At 33.2% G+C, this 24961-nt stretch overlaps 3 protein-coding genes across 6 annotated transcripts; all 3 read right to left on the bottom strand.

Annotated features, from left to right (window-relative positions):
• Positions 1 to 1305: 1305 nt before the first annotated feature.
• On the bottom strand, positions 1306 to 8301 carry LOC130640931 (uncharacterized). 4 transcript variants are annotated; one of them, XM_057447550.1, is made up of 4 exons: positions 7960 to 8301; positions 7408 to 7502; positions 2925 to 3341; positions 1306 to 2274 (listed from the first exon to the last, which is right to left on the bottom strand). In XM_057447550.1, the coding sequence occupies exons 3-4, from the start codon at positions 3309 to 3311 to the stop codon at positions 1486 to 1488; spliced, it is 1176 nt and encodes a 391-aa protein (XP_057303533.1). In that variant the 5' UTR covers positions 3312 to 3341; positions 7408 to 7502; positions 7960 to 8301; the 3' UTR covers positions 1306 to 1485. The 4 variants fall into 4 exon arrangements, with proteins under 4 accessions (XP_057303533.1, XP_057303541.1, XP_057303556.1 ...); XM_057447558.1 differs by having other exon boundaries at positions 2925 to 7502; XM_057447573.1 differs by lacking the exon at positions 7408 to 7502.
• A 3819-nt stretch (positions 8302 to 12120) lies between these two features.
• Positions 12121 to 16609, bottom strand: LOC130652515 (uncharacterized). The gene is made up of 7 exons (XM_057456067.1): positions 16188 to 16609; positions 15733 to 16087; positions 15558 to 15681; positions 14997 to 15027; positions 12701 to 14183; positions 12418 to 12610; positions 12121 to 12176 (listed from the first exon to the last, which is right to left on the bottom strand). Exons 1-7 carry the CDS (start codon positions 16607 to 16609, stop codon positions 12121 to 12123), a joined length of 2664 nt encoding a protein of 887 aa, XP_057312050.1.
• Positions 16610 to 16663: 54 nt separating this feature from the next.
• LOC130652349 (uncharacterized) lies at positions 16664 to 17469 on the bottom strand. Its single transcript, XM_057456066.1, has 2 exons — positions 17188 to 17469; positions 16664 to 17128 (listed from the first exon to the last, which is right to left on the bottom strand). The coding sequence occupies exons 1-2, from the start codon at positions 17467 to 17469 to the stop codon at positions 16664 to 16666; spliced, it is 747 nt and encodes a 248-aa protein (XP_057312049.1).
• Between the last annotated feature and the right edge of the window lie 7492 nt (positions 17470 to 24961).

Genomic DNA, 24961 nt, shown 5'->3' with positions numbered 1-24961 from the left:
TTATTAACACTGAAGAAAATAACAAGATACATATATTAAGAGCAATGTTACCTAAAGTGGATTCCGTCAATGTAAATTCTAGTGAAAAATCATTTAAATTTTTAATACTCTGTCCGGTACAATTTCATTCTGTATAATAATCCGAAAAGTGCATCCCTCTGTCTGTGGCAGGCAAAGTGAATGATTTTTTTACAATTTTTTTCAAATACGTCTATAATATATCCCCTATAAAAATGCTCTGTATTTTATAAGCGCTGTTTCTGCGATAATTCGGAAACGAAGTTTCTTTTCGGATTTTGCACTACAACATAACCCGACTTTTCAAGTTAATTGCATGCGCGTCAGAATAGTGTAAATGCACGTGTCGTTTTTACGGGCAAGCCTCGGTCTTTGGTCTCATGGATAGCATCGCAAAATTTAACACTGTCATTAATATCTAATTAATTAATTAATATAATTAATATCTAATTATTTTAATTTCCGTTTTACGTACGTAACGGCGCGAATAAACAACAAAAAGTTAGTGTGGAGAAGAACAGACGGACATTCACAACTGTAAGTGACCAGCTTCACGGTTTTCTTTCTTGGAAAACACGCACAAAAGATACTGAGAAAGTTTTTAATCCAGTTGCTGGTCACAAGTCGGCAGATGTCAAGTACAAAGATTTGCGATAAATATGAAATATGTTTTATAAAATATGTCATGTGATGTACCACATTACTCCAATACTGTTGTTGTCTGTTCTAATTTATTGTTGGAAAGACGTAAAAAGAACCGTTTTGTTCACGATCTTAATTGGCTAGAGCAAATCATGTGATAAAATAAAGTGATTTCAATAGTTAGGAATTTCATTGCTTGTTAATTTAAATTTACCGTGACGTGTGCTTTGTTATAAATTATTGCACAGGTAAAGTCACAGGTAATTACCGTTGTTATTATTGTTGTCCATTTCGTTCGAAAGCTTTGTTTGTGTCTTTAAAATGAAATTGACAACAAATCATTTTGTGATAAGAAAAGCATAAAATACATTTTAAAAGGTTTTGGAGTGGATTTCTCCATGGGATTTCATTCAAAACAATTTATTCAAAACAAATTATCAACAAACCTTTTTGTGAGAAGAACGACACTAATTTAAGGGGATTCTTCTACGGGTTTAAATTACTAGTTGGATAATAAAATACACAAGTGATCAATAAGTCAATCATATATACAGCTCTACATACTATATAAAAATACATTAGCCATACTCCTTTTAAAACTGGCCCTTTCCGTAAATTGAAAAACATTATATTGAAATTATCAAAGAACAACATTTTCTCTTGACCAAAATTTTACCCGCATTTTTTTATAACGCTTTTAACTTTTGCTTTTTATGTTTATATTTCAGATTGAATATTTTACTTTTGCAGTTGTTATCTATGAAGAAGAAGAATATGATCACTTGGCTTTTAATAATTCTAACGTCCATTTGTGTGTAACATTTTTCAATGATGTTCTTTGTCCTCACTTTGCCGACCTGAATAGAAGCCTTTCGTTACAAACAGCTTTGAAGTATTCCAAGAAGGGTTTGAAACACATGGTTTTGGTTCATACTGCCACGTATGATCGAACAGTTGCCATCTGAATGGTCTTTGGATTGTCACAATATGAGAATTGTATTTCAAGGTCGTATAAATACTCTGTTTGCCTCTGTTATTCCACAACGTTTTCATTTCATTGGGATAAGCACCATGAACACCAATGAATCTACCGCAAATATTCCTACTATTCTTAATATGTGGTAAATCACGCACCGGGGGATGATGATGTAATCTGGAATCATGCCTAAATAAATACATCATGTTTATATGGTTTGACCATGCAGCTACCATCTGATCTGCCAATGGATGACATAACATTTTGTTAGGGTCTTGTGATAAAAATAATTCTATAACATCCCTTGAAAATAAAATCATGCTTTCTTCTGGACGTGTTATATTAGGAACATTATGTACCCACCCCCAGTGAAAATATTTTTCCATTGGGACTGGAATTTCGTGAAGAAACTTTTCCATGCAGAAAAAGTAATCGTCGTCCATTCTTAAAAAATAATCGAAATTATAATTCGTTACTGCGTACACCATATGATACAAAAACCTTTTACCAAACTCTACACCACCAGACAAGTTTTGAAAATGCATGTCATGGTATGTACGAGATTCGTTTTTGATAATATTATAGAATTCTTGATTTTCAGCAAGTTTATCTGTCATAAATATACATTCCGGTACCACCTAAAGGCAAGAAAACATACGTATACTGGAACCGTCCTTTACAATTTATTCGAAGCAAACGCAGCTGTTCAATTAACGTAACAATTAAATAATCAACTTTTTGAAATACTTTCATTACCGGAGATGGTATAATTATCGCGCGGTCAGCATGTAATCATAAGGTTTCATGTTCGAGTCTCCACTCCAGCGCACTTTAAATATAGTATTGTGAGTTCATTTGGTGCCATCTAAAGACCTCTAACTGGTTTGTGTGGCAGACAAGCAAGTTAGAACAATGCTATATTTATGTTGTACGGTAATGTAACATAGTTGCAGTCGGAGGGGAGAAGAAGCCAATCATTAGGATGGAATCCCCAAGAACATTAAAAAACTACCCGTTATTCCTTCCTTATTTACTTACTTACTATTTATTGATGTAGAGTAGTTATCCCAATCGGAGGGTGGGTGATGCGATTAAGTGGGCAATTTCCCTTCCCGCTAATTTTACAAAATTGCGTCGTTTACAGATGATCTAAACAGTACGTTTTGTAGAATTAGTAATTCTGCGGAACAAACCTTTGTAGCACCTTCAGGTAAAAACATCCCCATTCTTCCCTACTTAAAGCGACTTTGCCTGCTAAATGCATAATATGAAAATGTGTTATCCTTACCTTTCCTGTAGATTTGCATTGCTGCCACCATGTTTTACGTATTGTGGCTCTTCTATCGTATCTTCTTGGTCCAGTTGATACAATAAGTAATACATTCACGTTCTTTTTATTTCCTTTTGGTTTGATTTGGAAATTTGCTAAATAAGAATTGTTTCTTATATAAGGAATTTCTGTCAAACTTGTCGAAGAGTTCTGCTTCAGTATCACCTCTTTATAGTTGATAAAAAACATTAAGGGCGTTCTTAATGACGTCATATGCTGCCTCCCGTCGGAAAAATATCTCACGTAACAACATATCAACACGAGTTGAATCGAAGCGATAACAAAAGCACAGCCTTTATACCCAAATAACTCCTTTGGATGTGGCAATTTGAAAAAGTGACTCATATTTTCTTTGCCAAACAACGATCGTACAACCTAAATATACATTTGAAGTACAGTAAAATCATGATATCTCAAAATTCCAGTAACTGGAACAGCTAGTTACTCGTTAGAATTACTCGATAAGTCAAGCCTAAAATGTATGGGGAAATGTGGTCAAAACCTGGGTTTTTTTATTAAATACTCTTGCTGCGCCAGTGCTTTGAGCGAAAGACCGAAATCTATGCAAGGATTGTGATACTGTTTATGTCGGTGAAACGAAAGGTTGTACAATCAACTTGTACACCAGCACAAAAGAGCCGTCTACAACGCTGAAACAGACATAAATAAGATTGCGGACCATAGCTGGTAGAATAATCGTATTATTGACTGGGACAATAAAGAGGCCATAGTCCGAAAATCCGGTCGTACAGCAAGAAATGCGAAAGAAAGAAGCCGGAAATAGACAGAAATACTCGTATCAATAAGATTTCCTATTAACTTCCAGAAATATGGTTCGCACTTTAGAAAGCGGATATTTAGAAATAGTACAATAGTTCGAGACAAACGCCACAGAAAGCGAAATTTTAGAAAAAGAAAAGATTATCAATCCATAAAAAATCTACAATGGACTCTCTCTGACTCGACTATCTCCTGGACTTTAGCGACTTTTTCTTTTTCTTTCTCAAACATTTTGTGTCTCAGGGTTTATCTACACAGTAAATAGCACTAAAAAAATAGGGAATGAAAAATGATAGCTTAAATGCACCCAAATCATTTGAAATTTAAAATATGGATACCAACAAGGAAAACAGTAGGCCTTGTCTTGTACGATTGTCAAGATGACCGCTAAATTGCGCTAATCGATGGCAAATTTAATCAACTTTTAAATTTGGTTTTTACCACCAATGCAACGTCAATACTCCAGCAAATGAACCAACGTGTCACAGGCAGCCTTAGAGAGAAAGAGAGCTTTGTCCAAAGATTTCAAATTAAAAAGCCATAAAGATACTGATTAATTCTTGGCAAGTCGTAGCCAAAAAAATTCGTAACCATCGCTAACTGTTTTATAAAGGTCGAAATAACTCTTGTTCTAACCAAGCTGCTATCGCTAATTCATATAAACTATTTAAAAATCCCTTGGATCAAAGCTGATTCTTCAATAATACCAGATGATGTCAACACTACATAAGTGAGTCTAGATGATGACGTTATTGTAACTGCACCCGAGATTTTGAAGCTGATATTGATGAAGAGTTCAGGAATACGCAGGAAAATGATAGAATAGGAAGTGAGCGATTACGAGGTTTTAAATGCAAGAAACTTCTGATCCTGTTGTGGAAAAGCTTTTAAAATCAGAAATTGAATCGGCTGTAGATGTTTTGATATGTACTACCATATTTAGCGCCGAAAGCGGGCAGATGAAAAGATTTATTTTTACCTTAAAACGGCTATGTTAAAACGAGGAAATAAAATCTATCAATCAAAGAGATTTACTTTATCTAATTATAATATTACTTTTGAGCAATTGAGCATGAAGTCTAAAAAATTTCAATTTCATGAGAATTTTCTCCACCTCGGACAAATCGTTTCGTCCCTTGCGAGTACAAGAAAGAACTTTTACCCAATGTAATTACTTAAATCTGATTGGTTGATTTTGATACTCTAATTCAAGACTCAACTAATAAATAGCAAAAAATGATTTTGATTATTGCTCATCGATGACAGATGTGGCATAGACCAAAATGCAGCATCTTTTACTGAATGTTCGTTTGCGTGTCTTCACATTCACTGGATATATCACAGCTTCATAAACCGAACCTTTCAATTAGAATTGAAACCACTAAGGCGTAACAAAACAACATTACCTAAGGTTTGAGAAAGCGAAACTGAGTTGTCACAAATTTCCAGGATATGAAGTCATTGTTTTTCACTAGATAGACATTGTTCTAATTGTCACCATCAACGACAAAACGATTACAAATATTTCCTTTATAAGTTTTACTGTTGAATCACTTTGCAAATAGAAGGATACTAAACTAACCGGTTGTCATGTTGTACTGTGAATTACTTGTCTAATACAAAAAAACTGGTTAGTGCGAAATAATCCGATGATAAACCAATCAGGTTTACAAATCATCAAAACAGGGCTTAGTATTTATGCAATAATAACGAATCCAGGCTATACTGAAGACATCGTCCTGGGTCATTGCACCAATTTTGGGCAAACAAAGCGATGTGCGTAGTGACATCAAATATTCCAGCTTTCAGACGCATGAAATGTAAACAATCGGGTAAAGACATAAGAAAATGTACTCACTCTGTTCCCAAAAGATCCAATCTTTTTGCATGTTAATTAGAAACTTTAATTCCCTCAATCTTCCATTTATTCAGCTTAAATGCATTACGTTACTCTTCAAGTAGATACTTTTCAAGTAAGTATTAAGAGAGATGTTGTCGAAAGTAGAATAAACTAAACGGCTTACACCAGCCTCAAGGTAGTTAATACAGTCAAAAGTTGCACAGTTAGTCATAGCTAGCAAAGTCTCTTATATTAATTCGAAAAATTTTTCTGTCACTGAAAATACTGAAGCAGGCCAACACTTGTTTTTTTTCCTCCTAAAGAATGTAAAAATAGCATGATCTTCAAATACCATATTTTTATTGCGTGGGAATTATATTTCTAAACCAAGCTAGCTTTTGGAAAATTTTCCAAAATTTTTTACTATTTATTACTTCCTATTGTTTACTTTTGCCGCTTATTTTAAGTCTTCCAACCTATAATCTCCACAATATTGTACTGTATAATCTCCACAATACTGTACTGTGTAGTTTCACTTCAAAAGTGAAACTAGACAGCGTGGTAATTCTGTACAAGTTGCTAAATTTCGAGCCGGATGTACTATCGGATGTCGGTATTCTTTGATCTTCGCTAAGGCTCCAAATTTAGCAACTTGTACAGAATTATCACGCTGCAAATTGAGTAAGAATGAACGATGCTTCGACACGTCACAAACCCAACGGATTAGGAATAATTTATCGAATGATTCATAGTGTATTTAAATGTAAATTAAATTATTACATTAGTTTTCTGTTGCCATATTTAGTAACTTTACGATAATAATTTTCCTGATAAAAAAAAAGAAAAACAGAGAGAGAGAGAGAGAAAAAGAGAGAAAGAGAGACAGATTTAGTGTCATTTCTCCAAAAGTTAGATAACCCAAGAAAACTACTTTTGTTTTAGTTATAAAAGTGGGAAAACTGATGTTAGTTATGCCTGCTACAAATGCTGTTAGCGAACAATGTTTTTTAGCTTTGAACCGCATTAAAACTTACCGCCGAGCTACCTTAACTGATACACAGATGAATAATCTAATGGTGTTACATACTCGCAAATCATACACTGATAATATGAAGTAGTAAACAAAATTATTAAAAAGAGAGAAAATTGTTCAGGAATATTCGGATCCTTACCATAGATTATTATTATAAAAATCACTGAATGTGTTTTGAGGGGGCACACAGCACATCGCATTTGGAATTTTTAAAATAAAAAGTCCAAATGCGATGTAAGTTTTCTAAAGTCAGCAGCACCCCAAAAATTTCTAGTGTTCTTATCATTTTTTATATTATTGTAGTCGTGTATATAAATCTCCTTCTACCTTTTGGTTTCTGATGGAAATTTTTATCTATATTTTGATGCCAATTAAACAATGCAGCTTTTTCAAATTACTACAAGATCGAAACATCCATCGTGATTTTAACATTTAACCATGAGATCGTTGACATCTGAAAGGGCATTTTCCGCCAATCTAGAGATGTAAAACTTGAAAATTTCCCACTCGGCGGCCACCATTGGGGCCGGCTCAGGTAGCCACTATATAAAGCAAAATTCATATATGCAAATTGTGGTTACGGCACTATTAGAGATAATCTATGAAACATACGGTATGCACTGTTACAAAATAAAGAATAATTTTAAATCTCGCACAACGTAATCAAGCGTCACGTCAAGAAAAAATATTCATTTGTCGATAACTGTTAAAGAAACGATTTCCCTGTCCTCAATACAATTATAACAGTTTACTAAAAATCTTATATAATATAAAATTAAAAAAATCACCTCTATTTTTATTATATCTTTTCCCTTCAACGTTCGTTAACTTGTTATTTTTTTCACTACGGACTCACAACACATCAATTTGGCTCGTCATATTACTTTAAAATGAAATTAAAATAAACCAATCATTACACATCAAGTAGCTACCTTGATACGTTGCTACTAATTTTAATCGAAAGATTTAACAAAAGTGCAGATTGCCTTTATGAACGCATTACATGACCTGTTGTGTTGATCGAAATTATTTATTGGATTCAATATAATAACACAATGCACTGAAACAATAGGTCCTCCCAATGAAACCGTAACTACAGAAGTGCAATAAACAAGACTCTTATTTTAAGCTTGGTTTCTATTAAGGGGCTACAAAAGGAGGTTTTGATTTTTGACATGCACGGAAGCCGAGCTAATGGCGATGAACAAGGAGTACTTAGGACAAAAACAACTTCTAGAATAATCTTAAAAATTACTTTGGTCATCCAATTACAACTGAAAATGACGAAAACGTTCCTAGATGTATTGGCTATCCATAACTTAATCGATATAAACACTCACCTTGCTATCAAATCAAGGTTTCTGATAAAATAAACTGGAAATTGTTATGCACTAGATAGCTAGCTATATTCTCCTTAATTTGGCATAGACACATACAATAAAAAAAAGCTAGTTTAAGACGATGACTTCTTTGAGGTCTTAATTACCTTTTTAAAGTTAGCAACATAGGAATTTTTACCAAATATAGTTTCTCGTGTTGTCCTTTGTTTCTGGCCGAAATCGAAATAGCTTATTTGCTTATTTACATAAAGACAATTAATTCTGATATATATGACAACCAAATCTAATCAAATCTATATTGTGTTCATTTAATAAATATGACGCAAAAATAAAAATAAAACGGAAGGGAGTTTCGGACAAAGATGTGGATTTATGGCTACTTGGAAAAAAAAAATATAATTCATAATTATATTATCCTATAGACAATTTAATTTGCTTTTATACTTAATAAATAATTCTAAAGAAAAAAACATAATTTTTGAGAAATAACAAGAAGCCCAGGGGCTTGAAAATTTCCGCAATTAGCCTAAAAGATTTTAAAATTTGAAGCTGATCTTGAAAACAGAGAGTTATGGGGTAAACAAATCATTGAGTATTCTTAATTATTATTGTAACTAACCTGCAATGTTAAAATACAACTCAATAAATAAAAAATAAAATTCATAAATAATTAATTAGTTCTGCTGAATATAGCTTTAGTCTACGTGCTTGCAAAATTGTACTATCTTATCCTGATATCCCTAGCAACGCCCTTAGCAACACTTTATATGGCCTTAAATACAACCTTTGTGGTCCCTTTCGGGACTTGATTCCGGGTGTCCGGATCTGTATAATGTAGCATCTTTACAGTTTTGCTAATCAAGTTAAAGGAAACATTTCACAAATCAAAGCAAGTTATATCGTGCTATCCATCTAACAAAGACCATGGAGGAAGATGCACAGACAAGTGCCAACAAATTCCCAACAAAGATTTCCACTGGTGGTCGTGTTAAACGTAGAACTAAGTATACTAAGAAGAATAAAGGCTTTAAAGGAATTCTTTCTTGGATGATGAAAAAAGTTAATGTAAATATTGTAAACAGTGATGATGAAAATAGTAAAAATATATATTGTAAATGGTGAAATTGTAAATAATGGAACTTAAAATGATACTCCCATCACAACTACTGAATATTTGTAGAACTTACAACTGAAAATAGCTTTAAAACATGTGTCCATGAAAAAACTCAGAATCGGAATGAAAGTTTCAACGTGATGATATTGAAACGTGTACCGAAGACGACATACGTGTTGCTGACGCAAATACGATTTGTTGTTTATGAGCCGTTGCAAACTTTATTATAGGCAGAAAAGCTAGTGTTTTGATTGATGAGAAGCTAGGTATTATACCTGGTTTTTATACATTAAAAGGATGTTAAAGCCTTAACAAAAAGAGATTGTTTCGAGATATAATACAAAAAGTAACGAAAACAATAAAAAACGCCGACAACGGTTGAGAGCAAAGAAAATGGGAAAATGTGACAAAGATTTGGAAACAGTAGGAGTAGTTTATGAAGTTTTTTAGTTTTCTATAGAGTCCATTTGCGGCTCAAAAATCTTGATCATTACTTAAAAAAGTAAAAAAAGGCATTTTAAAAATTTAAAATGCCGTTATCCCGAAATAAAGATTTTCGAACTCCCGGGAAAGATTTCTCCAAAACCGTTGGAAAACATGTCATAAAATTTTCAGAGTTGATTCATCTTCATTAGTACTGCGTTTTCTATGAATTACATTTTTGTGTTAAATTTTCATTTTGCTGAATTCGTGGTACAAAATCATATTTTTTCGCAAAAATAATTTTAGGGGCTTTGAGCAATATTTATGGCTCAGCATCTTATTTTTTGAACTATGTATTTCATAGAAAACACACTTCATAATCTTATGAATTAACATGAAAAATTAGAAACACAGACAATGAATGGTTCTGGCGATATTCTTCACAGGGTAAATGGTTCATTTTTTATTAAAATAGCTGTTTTTCGGTTGCCATAGCAACCGGGTACCATTTTTGTATTTATTTGGATAATATTTACTTGATATTTACTATGGTATAAATACTTTTTACTTTAACCACTTTAATAAGAAAAAAAAATTAGGGGGTGTTCCCCCTTAACTAATCCGATTTCTTCCGATAAATCCGATAAAATGTCGATTTTGATTTCGATTCTTTAAATATCTCCTCAACTAATAAATAGTCAAAGATGACTACGATGATTGCCTGTCGATGACAGCTGTAGCTGTCGAAACGTAGCCTAGAACAAACTGCCTTGTTCATGGCAAGATAATATCTATATTATTAAAGTGTGTTTTTTTGCTTAAAATCTTCCATTACAAGAAGAAATGCCGCGAATGTTTTTTTCTTGTTTCGCTACCTTTTAAACGTTTAAAATAAATGAAAGAATAAATAAAAAACAGGAAACATTCTTTCATGATTTCTGATGGTTTTCTTTTAAGGTGGATGCGACCCTTTATTTCAATTTTTTTTTACATAATTAGATAGTAGGAGTTATTTTCAGACTATATAGACTATACATCTATATCATTTTTACTTGTTATACCACTCTTATCACGATTTTATTGCTATAATATTATTATCTTTCACCAAAAAGATCCGGCTTCAACAATTCCTCTTTGAACTTAAACAGAATAATTAATTATTCTGCCAAATATAGTTCCAGTGCTACGCGCTTGTAAAATTATGCAAAATGAAGTGACGTCATGATTAAAGAAAAACGTTAATAACAACAAAGATGGCGCATAACATTGAATTTTACAACAAGCACTGCACTGCGCGAGCTCCAACTTTTAATAGCATTTTCCTTTTACTTTAAAATTTTTCGACATGTTTTGGAAAATCGTGTATCTATGATACGGTGTGCGGAAATATATTTACTATGAATTTTATTCTTTTAACAGCTTTTTATGCAGCTGAGGAGGTTGCCTAAGAATCTTTTAAAATATACAAAAGCATATTGATTCAAAAATACAAATGAACAAAAATATTCCAGATACCCTTTCAACTTGGTTAACCCGAAGTTAATTTAAAAACTAAAACTGGTGAAAAATCATTAACTTGTAAAAAGTTGGAGCTCGGAAAAGCCTTGTTTAAAATACATTTGTGATTTGACATTTCCGCTGACTCATCAATTTAGATAATAACTCAAAATTATTTCCGTACGTGTTAAGGTTCATAATTTGGAGAAATGGTAAAAAAAACATTTATACAAATGGGGACGAGTTTTAAAAAAAGGGTGACTGCCAGTTTAAATTTTATTTGAAGTAAAATATTTATGTTTTTGTGTTTGATATCATGTTGGCTAGACATGTATAGATCGACTTAGCATCTGGAATGCTAGTATTATTCGCTTCTAATGTGTTTAAACCGTTTTTGTAGAATCGGCAGACAATATTATTCTATGGTAAAAAAAATATTAATAAGCATCTTGTCTAGTAAAGACATACGAATCAATAAACACAAAACCAGTGATCAAGTGTCTTTGACAGCAATGACTAAATAAGACAACGGAAGATGCTACAGACCGAAATGCCGGAAAACGGCAATATGTAAAAATTGAAAAAAAATAATAAATATCTATTTACTATTCTCTTCATGATCGAATATAATAAAAAATTTAATAAAAAAAATTTTAAAAAGCTTTAGTATCGAAATTTCTTTATAGCAAATAATAGGAAAACGTGTAACTTTTTTCGATTTAATGATTTGTAGAAACCAGGTCATAGTGCATTGCTAAGATGCAAAATTATGTCTAGACTACACGAAGCTAATTATGTTTTTGTTTCACTGAAACTTTCAGACATATTCATGATGGTCATTAGTTAGTCTTGTGCTGTTGAAAGTTGTTCATTAAGCTAATTAAGTTAATTAAGCTTTCTTCGAGGATATAAAATTCATTTTCTCTTAAACGAAAGCTTAGACGCAAACAAATATCAGAGAAAATCCCTTAAATTCAAATCACCTTATACCAAACCCCCGAACTACAATCAATCAATGAGCATAATGTCGACGTGGTCACATCTTACCCTTCTAAATAATACTATATTTGTTTTTGTTTTGTTTTTTTATTTATTTTTTTTTTTCGCCAAAAGAAATTTACATACAACTATTTCAAAATTACAGATACAAGTTCTACATACACATAAGTACAAGCATAAATTTCTACATTGGGATATATACATATACATACATAACTGTATCACGTACGTAAAATAAAATGGCAGGAGTAAGTAGAAGACTATGCAGTCTTTCATCTCACACCTTACATAGCCGTCATTAAAAAGAGTGTCAAATAAAAATTGATAATTAAAAACTTAATAAAATATTAAATGTTATGTTAAATAAAAAAAAGCGTAATTATCACACGTAGTGTTGTTTCAGAAGAAGACTTGTTCGTTATTACTTCGTAACAGCTGATTTCTTAGTGCAATTTTAAATTGTTTTGTAGATGGAATGCTTTTTATCTCATCGTTTAGAAGCATGCTCCAGAGTTTTGGGCCTCGGTTTGATATTGAAAATTTTGTTACATTAGATATGATTTTTGGCCGAAGGAAATTATTACCTGAAAATCTAGTTGGATATTTATGTTGAACTTTCTTAAATAATGTAATGAATATATTTGGTGCTATTTAATTTTTAATCTTATACATGAAAATAAGGACTTGAAAAATGTTAAGCTGACATACATTAAGAATACCCAGTTCTTTTAGCAATGGTCTAGAATGGGAACATTTGTTCTGTCGTAATATAATCCTACTGGCATGTTTTTGCTGAATGTGCAGTTTTTTTAATTTTGTTATATTAGTGCTACCCCATGCAATGTTTGCATAGTTTAAATAGCAGTGTATAAAGGAAAAATATATGCTTCTTAAGCAGTTCTTATTCAAAGCGAAACTGGCTTTATATAAGATTCCTAAGCTTTTGGAAACTTTGTTTTCCACTAATTTAATATGTTCTCTCCAAGTTAAATTTTCGTCTAGGAGAACTCCAAGAAATTTCATTGAATATTCTCTTCTTATGTTTACATGATCAATAACTAATCCAGGTAACCTAAGAGGTATTTTATCTTTTTTACTAAGTTTGTGAAAAAGGGTATATCTAGTTTTTGAAGTGTTAAGGGATAATTTATTCGCTTTAAACCAATCTGCCAATTTAGCCAATTCTAGGTTAGTGGTTTCAAAAAGTACGTTTATATCTTTATGAGTAAAGAATAAATTTGTATCATCAGCAAATAAAATTGAATTTAAGACACTAGATGCTCTAAATATATCATTGATATAAATAAGAAACAACAGTGGCCCTAAAATTGACCCTTGAGGTACTCCACATGTTATAATCCTGTAGTTAGTATTTCCTTCGTCATAAGAAATATATTGTTTTCTTTCGAAGAGGTAGTTATTGAACCATGCGAGATATGTATTTCTTATGCCATAATATTTTAGTTTTTCTAATAGAATCTCATGGTTGACTGTATCGAATGCCTTACTGAGATCAATAAAGATCCCAATTGTAAATTTATTCTCATCAAAGGCTTGAAATATTTCCTGACTCAACTGAATGATTGCGTGATCAGTTGAATGACCTGCTTGAAATCCAAATTGCTTATTATACAAAATATCGTTATTGTTCAAGAAAGAATAAACTCTGTTGTACATGATTCTCTCTAAAATCTTCGAGAAGCAAGGGAGTATTGAAATTGGTCTGTAGTTAGATACTTTACAAACTTCTCCTGCTTTAAAGACTGGGACAACTCTAGCTATTTTTAACTTTTTACGAACAATGCCTGTAATTAGAGATGAATTAAATATATACAGTAGTGGAGATTTTAGTTCATTAAAACAGTTCTTTAAGACATTGCTGCTGATTTGATCAAAGCCAGGACTTTTGTTGATTTGCAAAGAATGAAATGCTGCTTCTAGTTCCTCCTCACTTAGCTCTTTTTTCTCTATTTCATTATCATAATATGACAAATACGGTTTAAAGGATTTTGTACTGTGACCTATTTTCGACGCCAGGGTCGGCCCCACTTTAGTGAAAAAATTGTTAAATTCTTCAGCTATCAAAGATGGTTCTTCAATTTCATTTTCGTCGTTTACAAGTTTTGAAGGAAAATTATTACTTCTAATTTTTATTTTACCAATCACTTCCTTGATTATATTCCATGTTTTTCTTGCATTATATTTGTATTTATTAATTTGTTCATTGAAGTAAAAATTCTTAGCACGCTTTTTTATCAATTCAAAAAGGTTTTTATAATTTTTATACAGTGTTTCATTCCCGTAGGTTTTCTTTCTTAAATACTTTTCATATAGTTTTTGTTTTCTTCTGGAAGATTTTTGGAGGCCCCTAGTCATCCAGGGATTAAAGAATGTTTTGGTCTTAATAAACTTAATTACAAGCTCGTGAGCTTGTATTAAAACGCAAATGTGTCCTACAAGAATGGAAATTTTTGCCTCTCTGAGCACCGACACGGGAGTCGTCGTGTGTTCGAATCTCATCTTGGTAACTATTTTTACTTTTTTTTCTTTTTTCTTTTTTAAAAAGATAAGACAAGTGTTCAAAACACTTGTTTAACTAACTAGTAAATAAAGGTGTTTCCACCAAACTTTTTAAAAGTGAATGTAGACAGAATTAACTGAATTAAATTTTGGGGTTTGTGGGTTTGTGGTCTTTCTTCTTCCTGTCAGTCGGTTCACCCAAGACGGACCCATCGAAAATTAAAAGTTCGAGGAATTTTCCGTTCAGGAAGGTCTCACAAATCAATTTTGAAAAATAAGTGTGTAACAAATATTATTGCGTATCTGAATAGTAAAATATGTCGTGTCTAACTTCGTAACAAAAATCCCAGTTTGATAGACAGCTTTTTGTAAACTTTATTCGCGAGGTTGTTTGCGTATATCATACGTCTTGTTTCTTCTGGAAATGCCGCATCATAACTTTCCAAAAAAATTTTCAGAAAGCTATCATATGCGTCATTTGCACCCGTTGCTTTTACCACGTCGTCCCATTTTACCTTAGCCAATAAATACTTAAATAAGCTCGTGAGCTTGTATTAAAACGCAAATGTGTCCTACAAGAATGGAAATTTTTGCCTCTCTGAGCACCGACACGGGAGTCGTCGTGTGTTCGAATCTCATCTTGGTAACTATTTTTACTTTTTTTTCTTTTTTCTTTTTTAAAAAGATAAGACAAGTGTTCAAAACACTTGTTTAACTAACTAGTAAATAAAGGTGTTTCCACCAAACTTTTTAAAAGTGAATGTAGACAGAATTAACTGAATTAAATTTTGGGGTTTGTGGGTTTGTGGTCTTTCTTCTTCCTGTCAGTCGGTTCACCCAAGACGGACCCATCGAAAATTAAAAGTTCGAGGAATTTTCCGTTCAGGAAGGTCTCACAAATCAATTTTGAAAAATAAGTGTGTAACAAATATTATTGCGTATCTGAATAGTAAAATATGTCGTGTCTAACTTCGTAACAAAAATCCCAGTTTGATAGACAGCTTTTTGTAAACTTTATTCGCGAGGTTGTTTGCGTATATCATACGTCTTGTTTCTTCTGGAAATGCCGCATCATAACTTTCCAAAAAAATTTTCAGAAAGCTATCATATGCGTCATTTGCACCCGTTGCTTTTACCACGTCGTCCCATTTTACCTTAGCCAATAAATACTTAAATAATGTTATTGTATTTTCATTTATTTTTCGCTTTTTTATTTTTACATGGTTTGACTGTTTATCAAAGTTTGTATTGGACGTGATAAAGATGGGAAAATGATCAGAGATGTCTGTTTTGATAATACCCGAATGTAGTTCTTTGTCGCAAAATGAATTTGTTATGATGTGATCAATTACTGTAGCGTTTTGTTTAGTTACCCGGGTTGGTTTATTTATGAGAGGAATATACCCACTTTGAAATATAAAGTTAAAGAAACACTGGATGTTTTTTTTTGTTTCGTAATCAAGTGTATTGAGGTTAAGATCCCCCACGAGGTATACTGCTTTGCTGGTGTTTTTATTGATCAATATAATAGGTTCAATTAACGTTTTAAAATTATCAATTGATCCTGCAGGTTGCCTGTATATTACGCTCACAATGATGTTCGTTGTGGTTTTGTTCAGTATTTCTACACTCACAATCGTTATTATTCACACATAGCTCTGTTCTTTTTTTATACAATAGAGAATTATGAATAAACACACACACGCCACCACCCGCCTTGTTAGAGTTTCTAATTTGATGAATCACCGAGTAATTACACAATTGAAAATTTGAATTGTTTTTTATGTCTTCATCACGACACCAAGTTTCAGTGAGACAAATTATTTTAAAACGAAAATTCAGAGTGTGGAGAAACTGTTTAAAACTCTCACAATTCTTTTGCATGCTTCTAATGTTGAGATGTAGTATAGAAAAGGAATAATTTTTTGCGTGTGCAAAAATATTGTCTGAATTTGGAGAATAGTATTTTGTATTAGTGTTCTTGGACAATGTACAGTTATAAAAATTTAAGTCTGGGTCATTTTCATCGTTTAATAGTAAGGTTTCGTTGGTTTGGAATGGATGAAAATCCAAATTTTCAAAATTTGTTTCCGTCATTGTAGTAAAAAAGATAATTAAAAAGAAAATATAAATCGTGTAAATAAGAAAGCGTTAAACAATGTTTTTCGATTTCTTAAACTCCCTAACAACAAGACGATCATAAAGAACGATAGCATATTTACCATTTTCTCTATGAATCTTCATTTCCTTGAAGAGATTCGCCCTAATCTGATTCGTCGAAGTGGAGCAATCCTCATTTACATATATTCCGGTGCCTTTTAGTTTCTTCGAGTTGTTTAAAATATTAACTTTATCCTTATAGTCCAACAGTTTAAGTACGATAGTACGCTTTTTCCCATTGCTTTTCTCTCCTGTGCGGTGTGCTCTCTCTACGTGCACATTCGACAATCCTAATTTGTGTTCAAATAAATTGACCACTTTCTTTTCAGTATCGTCCCAACTCTCCGACTCGCTTTCTTCCAACCCATCAATACGTAAATTGTTTCTTCTTTGTCTATCCTCTAAGTGTCGTAGTTTCTCCTCATAAATACTCAATTGTTCTTTACGATTCGTTGTCTGTTCAAGTAAGCCAGCTTCCTTTTTTTAAAACTTTCCTCATTTAAACTTTGTGTCACTGTCAGGCTTTCCTCTATATCTCTTTTGTCCTTTTCTAAGGCTTTAATTTTTTCAATTGCTCCAAAAAGATTATTTTTTAATGTCCTTTTTTCTTCTTGGATAGCTTCATATGATGATGCAATTTCTTTCAGTTTTTTGTCTAATTCACCAATCTGTTCGTTTGTGATCTTCAGATTACTGCTAATTAACTGAACAATATCCTGCTGTTGCTTTTGAAACATTGTTGTAAAAATATCACGCACCATTTCCACAGAAATTATGTTCACTTGATTAGATTCCATATTTGTAAATATAAGTATTGAGTAAGTATTAAGTAAAATAGTAAAATTTAAATAAAATATCAAAATTTAAATTCCCTCTTCCGCAGTAGTTAAAAACACGTCCGCTCTCGACAACAACCTCAAAACAAGCGACTTCCTAATATTGACTACGTAAGCAGAGAACAATAGAATTATCCAATCAAAAATCTGACCGCAGAAAAAGCGTTTGAGATACAGCGTAATCTTTCTCATCATAACTGTTCTGGTTTTCTGTTGGTAAGAAAAATTATGCTCTGGGTCTCCTGGCTATTCGAAAGCTTGGTCGAAAAAAATTCTGAAGCATTAAAGTATTTGTAATAAATATTATTTGGAAAAGAAGAAGAGCTTAACTGATCTTCATCTCTTCATTGTGATTACCACATTGTGATGAACGCCTTTGTTCACCCTCGTCCCAGGTTTTTTTGTCTTTTTGATATGAGGAAAAATCTTTCATATTAAGAAGTCAAAAAACTCTGGGGACGAGGGTGCGCCTTTGTTACCACTGCCATATGAAGGAGAAATTTAAATATTTTAGTTCATAAATAATCTTTGATGCTAAGGACAGAGGAAAAAACAGATTACTGACAGTACAAGCCAGCATTTGTCATTAGTTGCCATTAGTTACCTAGCTCATCTACCATTATATTTTCCCCAAACAAAAACAAATAAAAGAGAAAATTACCCGAATCATATTATGTCCTTTGATTTGAAGACTCTCAAACTTGAATTTGTCCATCAAAGTAAAACAATGTGACATAGTAACTTTCTAATTACGTAGTTTTTTGTCACCATAAAGAATTCCTTTATTATAATACGCTTGTTTGAGTGATTATGTGAGTCTATGAAACAAAAATCACGGCTCACTTTCTTATGGCTGATGCTTTGTCTCCCCAAAGCGTGGTATCACGGTAAAATTTACGGAGAAATTAGGCCGCCAAACGAGAAAACAGGGGCTCCATTTTTTATTTTGTTATTATAGGTGTTTAAATAACTTTCCAATTACGTATTTTTTGCCACTATCAACTATTTTATAGTTTTTATCTTATCTTGTAGCTGCAGGTAGTTTTGTTGTGTCATGTTACTTACTGTTGAACTATGCTTCTGCGGGTATGTCGCCATAACTCTGTTTTTTAATGACTGTTACATGTAATGTAAAATGCGGTAGTAAGGTAGTAACAGTAGGAAGTATATCACGTAAATGTGATAAGCAAATGGGATGTCGTTATCATATTTTTATTTAAGTCGTCTCCTTTTTAGGCTCTGAGAACCGTTAATTGACTTCTATTCACTGCAAGACAATATGTCAATGATCCAAGTCAAGGTAGCAATGTTTACAATACTTCGTGTATCCTGATTAGAATAGCTTGGGTATCAGTGTTTCGATCTGGGTGAACCTTCTCAGTTAAGAATGACTGTGAGCCAATACCATTTGTGTAACGTCTTTATGTGTATGGTTTGGATATGCCGCTTGCTCTGTGGCAAGTTGATTTGTCGGTCACCGGCCAGGAAAAATGCTGCAGATATAAAAAGTAGCTTCTATTATACAATAAAGCCTCATTACACTCTTTTATTAGGATCGGTGTTCAGATTGGGGTGAACTGACGGCCTATAAATTTATTGTACTTGAAGAGTTAAACGGAAAATACCTTTGTTATATATTTTTAAGGTCTCGACACATTGACATCTGTCACGTTTGACGTTGGTAAATATTCTCCGGTATTGCCCTCATAAACAGTTATTATAGGGTTAGTATTACCCTATTAGAAGCAAAATATGTGATAGGGCTTAACCAACATTTCGCCTAAAAACATAATAAAAAGCTTAGCTTCTCTGAAATATTTTTTCACCATGTCCACCTTGATGCCATTATCGCAACTATTTCTTCATTATATGATCGAAATCTGTAATTTTTTTCAAAAAGTCTTAGATAGATGGATATATTTTTTTTTTGGTAAACAAAGGTATATACAGTAGTAAAGTGTTACAGTATTAAATTCAATAAAATTAATTGTTACAAGATTAAAAACATGTAATAACGCTGTGTAATTAAACACTTTGTAAACCAGGAAAGTCACGGCCTTCTTTAAAACTCTTTTATAATTAAGATTTTAGCCAGCATTATTTCTATTTGTGTTTTTTTTAACAACCTGACGGCAGGCTGTTGCTTCCACTTTTACTTAAACTGCAATTGCGTTAAAGTTTTTTTGGGAAAAGGGTATTATGCTTATACGCATGTGCAACACACCGTTCATCAATTTTAAGTGCTCAGCCTGGTGTTAACAACAGACTGTTCCTTTTTTGTTCCTTATTTTTATTTAAACCCAAAATTTTTTAAGAGTATTATGCCTATACGGATAAGCAACACGGTTTACCTGCACTAAGCGCTCAGCCTGGTATTACAATTTTTTTAGGGAGCTTAATCAACAAAATATCAAAATGCTGGTTAACTGTTTTTGCAATGACAGGGAAATGTGGGAAAGTTAGGTGCTTTACTCGATCTGCCATTCACCCGATATACTAGCAACTTAGCGCTTGTCCTGGCGTTCGACGCTGGGTTAATGGCGCCGAAAAAGCCAGATCTCCCAGTTAGTCTCTATAATAATAGCCGTCGTCTGTCTGTCTCTGCGCGGACCCCCCGCTGAGTTAGAGAATCATGTTGCGGAAACAGGAATATCAAATGCGATATATTTTTATCCACTTTGTTGCGACAGGTAAATATAAAGGACGGGCGAACCCGTGGATTTTCCACGGGCAACGACTAGTCTTTTTAATAATAGCCGTATTCTGTGTGTTCAAAATGGTTATACGGCCATTTTAAAAACTGTGGCTTTGAAGTGAAGTTGGTCTGTTTTTGTCTTTTGAAAGCTGTTTATTTTTGTTTTTTATATGTTTTTACATGTTAAGGTAAATATATTGGTACTTTTTGTAGCCACATACAAATCTTGAACTTACCAAATTTAAGACTTTGGCTACGAACTTATAATTAGATTTCAAATGAGCTAGCTAGCTAGCCTTTTCACTAAGTTTAATACAACAGCTTTTTATCTTAGCCACCATTATTTCTATTTGTGTTATTTTTGCCAATCTGATTTTTACTAAGTTCCAACTTGGGGCTATCTAATAGCTGTTAGCTACCTCTGGCTAAAAAACGAAAGCAGCCAAGTAAATACAGTTAGCTAGCTACAACAAAATTTTCAAATCTTTCTTACGTTTAATGAAAATGCAGTTTCTTAGCTACACCTTTTTTATTGTCATAAAAGCGTATTCCCAAAAATAAAATTGCTGAAGGATTTTTTAGCTGAATGGGGTAATGACGGGCTATTTCCTGTGATGTTATTTAAACCGAAGTCGTGACAGTTTTTTTTGGAAAAGGGTATTACGCCTTTACGCCTGTTTAATTCTGTTCAACTGTACGAAGCGTTTAGCCCGTTGTTAACGACATATGCAACACATTTTACCTGTATAGCGATTAGGCCAGTGTTAATGTTTTGAACATAAACACCACGTAAATGTAATTTTAATTGGTTTTTTACAGTTTTGTCGCGCGCACTTTTACATTACCTCTAATCTCCACATGAGTAGGTAAGCGTGTGGTAAAAGTAAGATTATATCGTAGTTTCTTGTTTGGAATCTTAACGAAAAGAATTTCAACAAGCAGCATAACGAAAGGAAGCGCGGTAAGCGACGCAATACTATGAAATGTTTTGTGCGCGGACGATACACAAATATTTCAATCCCAATATCCCAATCTTAATATTTCATCATCTTAAAAATAACACTCTTTTCGTTATCTCTGGTAACATCAACAAACATCTTCCTAAACCACATTCTTCGTCTTCATCAAACCATTCAACAAAAGGCCGTCACTTCTTCAACATCGGTGTTGTACTGTCTGATAGATCTTCTTCTTCCATGTCTTAATTAGGATAAATCTGAAACGAACCGTTTAGAACTAAACGACGTCGAAAACAATGTCTTCAATAATCCGGAAAATATTGATAAATCTCGCTATCAACCGATTGATAAATCTATTGACAATCTTATTGTAGGACAAGAAACCATTATAGAAGACGCAAGTGCGATAGCTGCTATACTGGGAGTATGAATCAAGGAATCTACCAGTTATTGATCTATTTAGGTTCGATGGTTCGCTTAATAGATGGCTAGAGTTTGTTCAAAATTTTTAATCTAGAGTACACTTGAAGGTTTCCTTTGACGATAAGACAAGGATGGAGAGGTTGATTAGTGTATTAGACGGTGAGGCGAAGAAGACGGTGTTATCGATTGGTGCGAGTGGCATATTTTACGCATCTGCATTAAATGCATTGAAACGTGACTTCGGCAATCCTGTTGTTGTATCTTACTTTAAATTAAAAAACGTTCTCGATCTTCCTCAAATACCACCTCGCGAGAGAACATCTCTCCGTCGATATCAGCAGATTCTTAATTCTAATAATACTTGGCTAATCTGTATGGTGTACAAATCGAAAGGCTATAGCTAGATTACCTCACCACTTCGCAATCAGTTCTACAAATTTTCGAAAGACAAGATTACGAGTGCGAATAGCATTAACTTGATTGACTTTGAGAAATGGTTGAGTTGGAAATTGTTGGGGAAACTCAATACAATAGCAAATTTAATCGCAGATCAGGAACAGAATAAAATTAAAAATCGAAAGGAGTCGAAGAGAGATGAGAAAAAAGTGAGAACATTTGCGTTGGATTTGTTCACAAAATCATTTTGTTTTTAAGTGCAGAGAATTTGAACTAAAACCGGTGGCACATCATGGAAAGAATGTTTTAGAAAAGGGACTTTGCTTTAATTGTCTTTCACCTTCTCATAAAATAAAAGAATGTAAATCTAAGAAAAGGTGTCGAGAAGATAAATGTGGAAAACGTCACCAAACCTTGCTGCATTTAGGACCGCCACAACAAAATGAAAATGAAGTTTCAAAAAATGAATCTGAGGCAAGAATCACTCGATCTCGTACCACAACTAACACCTATCTTCAAGTTATCCCAGTTACCTTAACTCATAACAACAAATCAGTAACAACCAACGCTATTTTAGATAGTGGATCAGATAGCACCTGAATTTACGAAGAAACAGCGCGGAAACTCGGATTAATTGGGAAGGACAACCGTTGAGAATATCGACGACCCTATCGAAATCAAAGACGTTTAAATCAATAATCGTATCATTTAATGTTCACCCTGCTAATCTGAAAGAAGAAATCAGAATCAAAAAATATGGGTTGTACCAGATCTTAACACACGAAACATCACACATTTAAAAGAAAACTATGCTCATTTGAAAGACATCGATATACTAGCCTTTAACGACGACAGAGTAAAAATACTTATTGGAATCGATACACCATCACTTTATATTCAACACGATTATCGAGTAGGAAAACACAACGAACCAGTAGCTTTTAAAACGCAACTTGGTTGGAACCTATTAGGTGGGAAGAATAAAAACATATTTACCAATATTAATCGATTAGAAACTGATACGGATGATCTCAATAAAGCAGTAGAAAGATTTTGGAAAATCGAGTCATATGGAACAAAGCCTCCACTCCATCTAGACCTACTAATCACGTTACACATACTTAAATCGACCAAATTCTTGTGAAATTCTTAAGTGTTTTCCAAATACCGAAACCGTAATCAACGTCAACCTAGATTTAAACAAATTACCGACTGAAAGAGTACTTGGTTTGTTATGGAATCTGAATACTGACTATTTCACATTCAAAGTTGTCAACAAACCATCACCTGAAACTAAAAGAGGTATATTAAGTTTAACAAGTTCAATATTTGACCCACTTGGCATCTTAACAACATTCATTTTAGAAGGAAAACTTATCATCCAATCATTGTGGAAATCCAAAGTAGACTGGGATGAAGAAATACCAACCGAATTAAAAACAAGGTGGTTGTGCTGGAGAAGTGAACTGGAGAAATTAACATCGATCAACATTTCTTAAAGGGCTTTAACTACAACCTGATAATCAGTTGATTTAACTACATATTTTTCCGATGTAGTCTTTCCATGGACCTCAGTACCAAATTTTGGACAGAGTCACAAATAGTTTTGAAATATATCTTGAACAAAAACAATTTTCAGTATTCGTTGTGAATCGCATCAGCAAAATTCGCAATACGACTGACGTCAGTTCGTGGCGTTTTGTACCAGGAACTCTGAACCCAGCAGACAATGCTACAAGATATGTACCACCATCATCGACCAAGAATTCCAGATGGTTAACCGGTCCATCCTTCTTAATCGAAGAAGAATGCAATTGCCTAGACCAAAACCAAAATGTCATTCAAAGTGAAGAAGACGCAGATATTACTAACTTTCAGTGAACCAGTAATCCAATACCAGGGAAAACATCCTTTATATCAAATGGGAAAGTTATTCCGATTAGCGAAAACTCTGTCGCCACATTGTGTAGATTATCAAATTAAAACGAAATTGGTTGCTATTAAAGAGGGAAGGATCTGAACGTGAAAAATTTGACTACCTGACCGTTAATGAAATTGAGCAACAAAGTTACAGTTGTTGATTAAATATTGGTTCGCCTACAGTTAAACGATCGATTGGTAGATCTCCCACAAGTGGTGACATTGGTTTGACTTTTTTTGATTTGCAGTATGTACATGCATTTATCAAATTCTTCACAAAGGATTTTCCAGTCGGAATCCAAATATTTTGTCTTGATAGCGCTAGTGTGGCGTTTTGTCCAACATGGAAGTTTGTATGATGAATGTGTTGAATTATGAGTCGTGCAATGTGGTGTTTCGGCGAGATTATCACTTGGTGCTTCGACTCAAATGGTATATCGATTAAAACAATTCTTCCTCCAACACGAATCAAATTGTTTTGCATCATTGGTCTCAAAGCTACAAGTGGTGATCTTTTTTGGTAGTTCCTTGTATGATTGTAGATTTTCGAATTCTGTTGGGTAGGATTCTTGTTGTGAGATGTAGACATCATCAGAGTGTATATTTTTTACACATTAAAAATTAAAATGTTACAGTAAGTAAGCGTTTCTATGGGTACATAAATATTATATAAAAACAGTAATAAAAAATAACGACCTAATTCAACAATTTCAATGGTACTGATTGTTCTTGAACATTCAAGGTTGGTTTAACGCGCTTAATATGTAATTCTTCTGCCAACTTTCTTTTGAATTTGTTGTTTCGATAGCCACCAGACAGAAATTCCAAGTCGTCTATGGTAACACTTTGGTGGCCAGATTTCTGTGCATGTTCAACCAAATTTGACTTTTTATCACATCCATGGTGATCCGTGATGCGTTCTGCAAATCTTCTACCTACTTCTCCTACATACGTAGCTTTACAATTTTGATCAGGACATGTGGCTTTATATATCAAGTCATGTTTGTATTTTTTCTCAATCTTAACTTTAACATTGAATTTCGAACTTAGTTTTGTTCCT

Source organism: Hydractinia symbiolongicarpus, chromosome 1 (assembly GCF_029227915.1).
Source record: "Hydractinia symbiolongicarpus strain clone_291-10 chromosome 1, HSymV2.1, whole genome shotgun sequence".
In the NCBI taxonomy this organism is placed as follows: Eukaryota; Metazoa; Cnidaria; class Hydrozoa; order Anthoathecata; family Hydractiniidae; genus Hydractinia; species Hydractinia symbiolongicarpus.
Note: the sequence above shows the minus strand (reverse complement) of the source record. Positions and strands in the feature narration are given on the sequence as shown.